The following is a 10,187-nucleotide window of genomic DNA, read 5'->3' as shown; positions in this document are numbered from 1 at the left end:
AATTAAGTTTAGCGGCATGTTTAAATGATTGAATTGGATATAGTTAAATATCCAAAATTTTGCAATTAGTACAGTCTTGTTATGAATGATATATTTTAAAGTATGCACATATAGTTTATGAGGAGAGTACAAGACAATATCATATGAAGTTGTGGAACGATAACTTCATATAAATATTTTGAAATTGTGGAGGTGCCTTGCAAAAATGAAAAGTACTCTTGATTAAGCCTAACAGGCTGTCATTGATGTAAACCTCCATTAGTCTAAGAGATATTGGTTGTAGTATTTCACAATTGAAATATTGTGTGTGGTTGGCAGTCCAATTATCTCACAAATTGCTTACGATCATACTTACCATATGCAGTGAGTAAATTTAGAAGATTTTCAAATAATCTTGGAAAAGATTATTGGGAAGTGGCTATAATATGGATATTTAAATATCCGAAATGACAGGTTGCACTCGGGAGGATAAAGTGATGAAGATTGGATCTTTTATATTAATGATTCAAAATCCAAAGGTGGATCATATTCAATGTAATATGAATTTAAGTGCAACAATTAATGTATAATGGTAAGTCTCGACATAAAACCATGAGACAATTGCTCTCTAATGGAATTATATCAATTGATTATGTGAAATCAAAGGATAATATTGCGGATCCGCTTACGAAAGCTTTGGCAAGAGAGCAAGTGAAATTGTCTACAATATGAATGGTATCGAAGCCTATAATATAAGAGTTAACATAATGGTAACCCAACCTAGCTGACTGGAGATCCCAAGAACTAGGTTCAAAAGGGAAAACAAAATTATATATACAACTCAGAGAAGCAATAAGAAAATGAATTATAAATTCCTAACCGTTCCTATTATAAAAATTAGTGCTAACCTGGAAACGGATGAGGTTAAAATATGCTTTTAATGACTCTTTAGATCTTTTATAAGAGTGGGGTATTGTCAGGATACTTTTTAAAAAAGTCACCTATGTGGGTGTGAAGGGGTCGCTTCTATGAGAATTTTCAAGGCTAAATTCTTTAAAAATACTCATGAAATCGGACGGTATTCAGGGCCAAAATGAATACAAACATGAGAACCATTAGTATTTCGAAGAATATCTATGTAATTATTATGGACTTGATTTACTCTTAAAAAGTTGACAATTCAAAGTTCTTTAACTACTGATCGGCTATGTAAACTCCATAGTTTTACTAAGGAAAGTTCAAAGTCTTAGACTATTTATCTTGATGTAGTTATTCTTCATGAGTAATCGTACATGTTATTAAAAAATAAATATTTTCATGCGGTGGATTGTTGGAATTTTTGAATAAATTTATTTTTGTTAAAATTGAAAAGCACAACTTTTCATGAACCGTCGTCTTTTGTAAAAGTTATGTCCTTTTATCAAAAGACATAACTTTACATGAAAAGATATGACTATTTGAATGGCCACAAATAGTCTATAAATATGTGATTCTTCTCAGTTTTGGTATACAGAAAAATCATCCATCAAAATTCTCTCATTTCTCCTCTGTACGAGTACTTAAATATTGTGAGTTCATGTGTGTGAAGTGCTGCATTTACAAGTCGGTATATCCGTTCTATCCCGAGAGACAATTGTTCATGAACCTTGAAAAATAAAAAATACACACAAACTTACAACTTTATGACAAAAGAAAAATAATCAAATTACAATTGTTGTTCAAAAAGTAAAGTCTTGGATCTCTAAGAGAGGAAATGGCATAAAATACATATAATTTTCTTACAAAAACTAAAGTGCAGAGTTTGTATTAATTATATATATAAGTTCCAAGCACTGAAAAATGTTTTTTTTTTCTTTTTTTTTTCGGAGGGGGCTTAAAAACAACAGAAAGCAAATAAAATAGACTTTTTTTTTTTTCTTTCTTTTTTTTTTTTTTTTTTGAATGGTAGAAAATTCCCATCTTGTTTCTTAAGGCAACCATCCTGGGAGAAAATTATTCATGCTTGGCCCAGCAGTGACCACTGTTATGGGATCTGGCTGATACCTGCAAATTAATTAACCACCTTCAATTAATTAACACACATTTGAAAATACACTTATTCTAATTTTAAGAGTTACCTAAATTTATGTTTATAGAATTACATTGATCTCATGTTATTGGTTTACTCTTGGGATGTAACCAAATCCGTGAATAAGATACATATTACATCAACGTAGATCTTGGAGTAACACAAAATCACATAAACCTAAGTTTTTATAATGCATTTTCTACCCAATTCAAGTATGTCCTACATATAAAGGAAAAAAAATATATCAAGCACAATTTTTTTTTAACAAACCCACATTCAACACATAGGCTGCAAAAACACCTCGGTTTTTTTCAATGCATTATTTTACACGAATTTAAACTCGTGGGGCATAAACTTATAATTTTCAAACACAAATTACATAAATTTGAAGTTTCTATAACAAACCTTTGATCGGAGCATAGATTATAAAAACCTATACTTCTATGTTGCAGTTCCTACACAAATTCAAACACATTGGACAAAAATGTTGGATTTGTAAGGAGTGTAAACAAAGTCTCACATCTTTGATGAAACCAAAAGCAAAGCCGCGAGGGCTATGCCCAAAGCGGACAATATCATACAATTGTAAAGATACTCGGGGTACGAGAGGTACCGTTGTCCTTAACAAAAAACATCACAAACACAATTTACGTCCAAACCATATAAATTCAAACACAAAGTATAAAACTACATAAACCTAGGTTTCAATAACCAAAGTTTTAGTGATGCATTAAAACCACATTTAAACATAGGTTACAGTAATTAACCTAAGTTTTTAATGAACCTACTACAATCAGAGTATAGACTATATAAACTTAAATTTCTGTTAGGCATCCTTTCACACAAAGCACATACAAAATAAACGTAGGCTTCCCAACACAAACTATAAAACTACATATGAGCCTCTCAAACACGATCTAGATTTAGTGATACATTCAAACATAGATTACATTAATTAACCTAAGTTTCTACAACGGACCCGTAATCAAAGTATAGACTATATAAACCTAAATTTCTATAAAGCATTCTTTCACACCTTCAAATTAAAAAGGAAAACAAATAAACTTCTCAGATACAATGCAAGCTCAAAATATATGGATTCAAACACAAACTATATAAAACTATAAAGTTATATAAACCTAGATTTCAATCATAGATTACATTAAAGAACTCGCAATCAAATTCAAATACACACGATATAAACATAGGTTTCTCAATACACAATTCAAACACAAACTATAAAACTACAAATGAACATATATGTTCCAATAATCTGAATTTTAGTGATACATTCAAACCGCATTCAAATATATATTACATTAATTTAACCTAAGTTTCTATAACGAACTCGCAATCAAAGTATCTATATAAACCTAAATTTCTATAATGCATTCTTTCACAAATTCAAACACAATGTAAGCATAAACTATATGGATTCAAACAACAACCATAAAACTATATAAACCTGAATTTCAGTCATCCATTCAAACCACGATCAAGCGTAATAGATTATATTAATTCATCTAAATTTCTATAACGCATTATTTCACACAAATTCAAACACATAAGACATAAAAATAGGCTTCTCAACACACAATTCAAACACAAAATACACACAATTCAAACACAAAATCTAAAACTGCACACAAACGTAGGTTTCAATAACCTAAATTTTAGTGATGCATAAGCATAGTTATATTATTAATTAACCTAAGTTTTTATATATAACGAACCTGCAATATAAGTCTAGACTACATGAACCTAAATTTCTGTAACGCATTCTTTCACACAAATTCCAACAGATATTACATAAACGTAGGCTTCTCAACACAAACTATATGAATTCATACAAGCTATAAAACTACATAAGCCTAACTTTCAGTGACAAACAAAACATAGACCGCATAAACCTAGATATCTGCTAACGCATTCTTCTAAGCAAATTCAAACAAGTTCTACCCAAACCTAGACGTCTCAGAAAATACAGATTACACAAATTCAAGCTTTAAGAAAATCTTGAGCCAAATGAGCTCAAAAAAACTTTAAAGATTTGGCAAAGAACAGAAGAATATTTACCCAATTTGTAAGGTGGGTTCACAATCTAAGGGATGGAAGAAGGCATCAGTTGGAGGCTGAGCTTGCTGTCTTCCATACATCATATCATCAGCACTTTGGTTCAATTGGAGAGCATTTACTTGATATCCTTCTACTAACTGAAATTCAAAAATTAACAACCAAATTACAAAACCACCAAATCTTTCTAAGCTTTTAACTTCTTTTTCTTTTTATACCCTTTGTTTCAGAGTCTTGTTTGCTTCGTTAAGAAGATGCTCCTGAAAGTTCAACAAGAAAAAACAAATTTAAATTTTAGGGGCAAAGTAAGAAAACTCGTACTCATTTCAAAATTTGACTACCGACTCACTACAGATAAGCGAGTAAAAAACATGCCTATCAAGTTTTGGTTAAATAATTCATGGAAAAGGGCGTTAATTATTTGAAATTTAAAATTTGTTTGAAAAAAAAAAGAAGACAAAGAGATGCTCCATCAAATTTCTATTAAGTAATTTAGGTTAGACAAAGGTTTATAATATAAGTGAGTCACTCCTCTGATCACTAGCCAATTAGTTTAGAGATTGGAATCTGAATATCGATATGGTATTAAAGTCGAAAAGCTTAAACAAGCATCCAGTCAAAAAATGAGATTAGAGGCACCATCTTGAGGGGCATATTAGATAAGAGACCTGACAAGAGTTTATAATATAAGTAGACTACTCATTTCATTATCAATTAATTTATTTAAGCTTTGAGATAGAATCTCATGAATATTGATAATTCTTGCAAAGTAATGATAAGAACTAAAATGATTTTCTTTTCCCTTCAGTGCAAAGCTAACTACTTTAGTTCTTATCTTTTTTTTTCTTTTTTTTTATTGATCGTTTAACAAAAAAAATCAAACTTAACCCATTATAGATAATCAAACAAATGATAACTTCTACTAATCAAGTAATTCATGTAAATTTAGTTGTAAGAACTAAAGCCAACTAGTAACATTGACACTGATGACTCATTTTTCTCTTTTACGTAAAGTTCAGAAATTGAAGTAGAACCTTTAAAGATTTAAGGATTACGATAAAACAAACACGAAAGTTAAAAGATCAAAATAGAATTTAAATCAGAAGAAATTTAAAAGGTAGAAAGTTCTACAAGTTTCTTCTTGTACCTTACGTTGAAGATCGGTGAGCTGATCTAACATGTACTGAGTCTGAAATTTTGGAAAAAAAAAATTATAAGGAATTGAAAGAAAAACTAGCTATATATAATTTTGAAGAAGCATACCCTTGTTGATCTGATCTGCTTAAGTGACATATCAAGCTGCCTTTCAAGTGATTCAAGTTCTTTGCTACTCAATGGGCCAAGGTCTTCTCCCAATAGGTTCCTAATCAATTCAATTACACATATCAAAATCTACCACTTATCTTTCTCCAACGTAATAATAAATAAAATATTAAATTATAAATTTAGTCTCTCAAGAATTTGTTATTATAACTTTTAATAATATAGGGACACACATGTAATTATTTAATCTGTCGTTGCTATTTTATTAAACCAAGAAAAGTAATGGATACGTGTACATAATGTAAATTAATTAATGATTTGACAAGGGGTCAAATTAGAAATAATAAAAGCTGGTAATTGATGAATGATTTTTTGGCCAATTACAAAGGGATTATGGTCTCCAAAATGTCGAATAGCGTATTTTTCACGAACGTTTCTTACATCCCCATCTAAGAGGGAACTGCTTCTTCTACGTAAAGATGGAGAAACTTGATGAAATCATAAGAAAAATCGTGGCCTATCTAGACTTTGGAAGACCAAATCTCGTCATTCGACTTTCTATGCTTCCACCTTTTTTAGTTTAATTAATAAATGTGGTTTTAAGTTAAATGTGGTTTTAAGTTTATAAGTTTCAATTTTTCAATATGTATTAAAGTATTGATAAATGATTAAATTTATTGAAATCCTTTAGCATAAGCTTTTGAGTTCAATAGTAATTTAAATGGTATCAAAACAAGTTCTATGTTCGAAATATTGTAGTATCATTTCCTACCCAATTAATATTAATAACCACTTGAGTAGTGATTTAACATTGCGTTGATTTAGTCTATATACTTCAAAACTTTTTCTTTTTGATGCTTTGTTGCACTAGTTATTTCCAATTTTAATGTTAAAAAAAAAGAACATGAAAAAACCATTATTTTTTAAGTACAACAAATTAGAGGGGTGGGGAATTGAACCTTTAGCCTCAATTACTGTTGGACTATGTTTATATTGACATGAAATAACCATTATGATATTCAAAATGATTCTTTTGGCATAATAAGAGTTCAAATAATTTTTATTTTAAATTTGAGTGTTCCGATCAACTTATTATATATTATAACTAATTCAACGAAACAATAATCATTTTTTTAGTACAACATGTGGTGGTGTGGACTGAACTCACAACCTCTTGGTTCTCGTTTTGGCGCATAACAAAAATCATTTGACCTTAATATTATAATTAAAATAGTTAATATAATTTGAATTTATGACTAAAAAAGGAAAGTGAAGGAATAAATTAATGTAGTTTGAATTTATGACCAAAAAAGGAAAGTGAAGCAATACAGAGTGTCGAGGGTTATTACCTCTGGGATCGTTGCAGAGCTTCATAGCGAGCTTTAAGCTTAAAATACTCCTGCTGGCTGCTCAGTTCCTATAAATATTATCCCATCACATCAATGAAATAAATTAATAACAATTTCATAAATTCAACTTCTTTTCCATAACAATTTCATCTTTTATTTTATTTTATCGAACTAAAATTTTGTAAATCATGCGGAAGAATCCTGACTGTCTAATAGATTGCTGGAGTCTTTTTAATATATGTCTATAAATTTTAAAAGAGTATCTTATTAGTGTTTGAATTTTTAATTATATTTCTTATTAGACATTTTTGAAATTTAGGAACCCATTCACACAATTATGTGTTTTATAGGTTTTTGGCTTTTTCATATTCCGTCGAATAGGTCACTGAATTTTTAAAAATTCAAGTTAAAAAGCTGACTACATACTTTTTAATGTTTAAGATCAATTTAAACACAATATTTAAGGTTGGAAGACCCATTAGAAATTTTTTAAAGATTAGGAGCACAATTCCAAAACTTCATGGACTAAACTTGCTATTCAACTGTAAATAAATTTGCTATCAAACGGGAGCCTAATCAATGACTGTGTTTCAATTAAATCTATTCTCAAATATAATTTTGATCCATGTACTTTTGATTTCTATTCATTTTGATTATTGTACTTTTATTCATTTTAAAAAATACATAGATCAAAATGAATGGTTCAAGAGTACAGAGACTGAAATAAATAAAAGCTGAAAACCTTTTGGTCAGAAATAGATGCCTTAACCACTTGAATTATGTTTGGTTTGGCATAAAACAAACTTTTTGAAAGTATATGGACATTAAACCCAAAAATAATGTAATAGTATTTAAACTTAAAAAGTAATTGCAAATACTTTTATATATCTAGACTTTCCTTAAATTCACACATAATTTGGAAATTCCAATTTGGATATAGTGTTCAAAACCATGTGATCAATAAAAATCGATGGTTGTAAACAATGTTGCCTTTTTAGAATTAATGTAAATATTGTATTTGTTTTGTAATCTATCTTAACAAACCAGGCAAAATTAAGAATGTAGTTATTAGAAATGAATTTTTCTTTTGTTTTTTTAAATTAGGCTAAAATGTTATGAATATTTTTTAACGAAAAAAATGATAAACAAAACAAATGGTATAATAACAACAAATATTAAATATCTTTTAAAGTTTCTAATTTGTGCTATAATTTAATATAAAATCAGAGTAATTTTACCAAGGCCTCTCTTGTGGAAACATTTGGCTCTGGTGCTCCATAGTTGCACTTCTGGTATCTCTCAAGAGTTTTGAGCATGCTGGATTCCACATATAATAATAACAACAAATTATGTTAATATTTAATTTCTAAATAATTAATTAAAAACAACAAATTCAATTCACTATTTTTCGTACAACATTGTGGGGTGGGGTTCGAACTCATAACATTCTAATTAGACATAAGTGTCTTAACCACTTGAGCTATGTTCGATTTGACCAAATTCAATTCACTATTTAAAAAATGGTAATTAATTTAAATTTTAAATTAAGTGTTAAAATCCACCTATCCCCTCAAAATCAACGGTGCTTTTTTTTACGTGGTTTTAATTTTTTCGCAGGAGTTTTAAAAATTTTAATTTCAGTAGAGATTGCTAACAGAGGAATTTATAATTATAATCTCTTAATTAATTCGTTAAAAACATTTGTGAGATCTTAGAAGTCCATTACAAAATCATGGAATTATTTCTCTTATTTTTTTAGTACAAAATTCATGTTAACTTTCTTTCACAAAATGAATTATTTACCACTTGAATATAGGCAATAATAATTTAACTATTACTTTCGCTTGTAAAAACAGTGAAAAATAGAAACTAATAAAGCTCACTATTTTTTTTTCCTTTCACCAATTATTAACCATTTAAATCGGAGACAAATTTCAAAGACCAAAAATAGTCTCCATTTTTTGTTTCTTTTTTTTTCCATGATTTCAACCAAGTTTTTTTTTTCTTAAAAAAATTACTAAACAAACATAACTAAAAATAAAAAAATAATAATAAAAACAGAATCAAACCTCATTTATGGTCAACTTAAGCCTTCCTCAGTAAAAGACATCACTAACCATCTTGCAAAGATCAAAGATTCAAATCCGGACCAGAAGCTAAAGAGAAAGAAAAGGAAAAAAAAAAAAAAAAAAAACTCCATTTGTGCTTTTTCTTTGGGACAGAAATAGGAATCTTAAAAAAATGAAGAATCAACCAAAATATAATTTCGTCCTCTAAAAGATCGAAAATTCGAATTTCTATTTCCAGACCTTAAAAAAAACTCAAAAATTTAATTTTAGGAACAGAAAAATAGATGGAAAAAACACCCAAAGAAATGAGAGAGAGAACCCAAAAAAAAAAACCCTAAATTAGCGGTGGAAAGAAAGAAAGACGAACCCTAATTTCAGAAATCAGAACAGACTGAAAATCGAGAGTGGAGCTTTGAATTGATCGCGATTCTGCCTCCCATCCAGTAACAGAGAGATGCGAAGCAGGCATCGAAACCCTAATTTCTGAGTTTCCATGTTCACGAAATCGAAATCCAAAATCCGAAATCCCATTTCTGAGAGTCCAATAAAGAAGAAGAAGAAGGAAAACTCTTATGGCGTGGTGAGGAAAGGAGCGCAGGTATTTTATTGAGAATTTGTTAGCATGGAAAGGGAAAAAAGAAAGTAAGCAGAGAGAAAACCCAAAAAGAAAGTATCGCAAAAATAGGGATTCGAATTCAATACAACAGTCGCAGATCGAAACCCCAAAATCCGTGTTAAAAAGAACTGCTAAAAACGCCGAAACATTCACCGAAATGGAATCCAAAAAGAGAGAAAAAGAAATTGCTCATACCTTGAACTGCTGCAAAACTCGTACAGCTTTCCTCTATTGGAGAAGATGATGAGAGCAACTTCGGCATCGCAAAGAACGGAAAGTTCATAAGCTTTCTTCAAAAGCCCATTTCTCCGTTTAGCGAAGGTCACTTGCCTGTTGATCTTGTTCTCTATTCTCTTCAGTTCCACTCTTCCCCTTCCCATTTCCCGGAAAATCAATCTCCAAAAATTTTCCCAGAAAATCTTAATAATAATAATCAAATTTTCCTTCTTCTTTCTTTCCTCTTTTTTGTGCTTTCCTTGCTAACCTACGTGCGTCACCATTTATATTCTTCCAGATATTTCACCAATGCGTCGACCTATACTCTTACTCGGAGGAAGAAGAAAAAAAAAAAAAGAGAGAAAATAATTTAATTTTTGAGGGGGCGCTGTGGGGAGTAGTAGGGTGCGGGCGGGTGTAGAGGGGGTTGTGGTGGGATCGGTGATGTGATGGGATCTGATTGGACGGTGGGGATTTGAGGGTAAAATGAATGAAAGGTGCTACGTGTCGAGCTGTGAAGTGGGGGAAGCCTGATGTCCACCTGACTATTATCT

General features: G+C 30.1%; 1 protein-coding gene across 2 annotated transcripts; it reads right to left on the bottom strand.

The window, feature by feature from the left end:
- Positions 1-1,640: 1,640 nt before the first annotated feature.
- On the bottom strand, positions 1,641-9,972 carry SEP3 (K-box region and MADS-box transcription factor family protein). Of its 2 annotated transcripts, XM_022299762.2 has the most exons (8): positions 9,613-9,970; positions 7,971-8,049; positions 6,733-6,800; positions 5,384-5,483; positions 5,268-5,309; positions 4,339-4,380; positions 4,124-4,260; positions 1,641-2,022 (listed from the first exon to the last, which is right to left on the bottom strand). In XM_022299762.2, exons 1-8 carry the CDS (start codon positions 9,795-9,797, stop codon positions 1,947-1,949), a joined length of 729 nt encoding a protein of 242 aa, XP_022155454.1. In that variant the 5' UTR covers positions 9,798-9,970; the 3' UTR covers positions 1,641-1,946. The 2 variants fall into 2 exon arrangements, with proteins under 2 accessions (XP_022155454.1, XP_087982540.1); XM_088126414.1 differs by lacking the exon at positions 4,339-4,380 and having other exon boundaries at positions 9,613-9,972.
- Positions 9,973-10,187: the final 215 nt, after the last annotated feature.

The sequence above is a fragment of the Momordica charantia genome (assembly GCF_013281855.1).
Source record: "Momordica charantia cultivar OHB3-1 chromosome 7 unlocalized genomic scaffold, Mcharantia_2.0 BLBB01000007.1, whole genome shotgun sequence".
Classification (NCBI taxonomy): Eukaryota; Viridiplantae; Streptophyta; class Magnoliopsida; order Cucurbitales; family Cucurbitaceae; genus Momordica; species Momordica charantia.
The sequence above is the reverse complement of the archived record's forward strand: the minus strand, read 5'-3'. Positions and strand labels throughout refer to the sequence as shown.

What these genes read in the sequence shown, in the direction of transcription:
- SEP3 (XM_022299762.2), bottom strand. Translation starts at nt 9,797, where the DNA reads ATGGGAAGGGGAAGAGTGGAACTGAAGAGAATAGAGAACAAGATCAAC. An exon ending in ACAAGACTCTGAAACAAAGG is followed by an intron (nt 4,261 to 4,338) that starts GTATAAAAAGAA and finishes TTTGAATTTCAG; the next exon opens with TTAGTAGAAGGATATCAAGT. An exon ending in GAACCCACCTTACAAATTGG is followed by an intron (nt 2,023 to 4,123) that starts GTAAATATTCTT and finishes ATTAATTTGCAG; the next exon opens with GTATCAGCCAGATCCCATAA.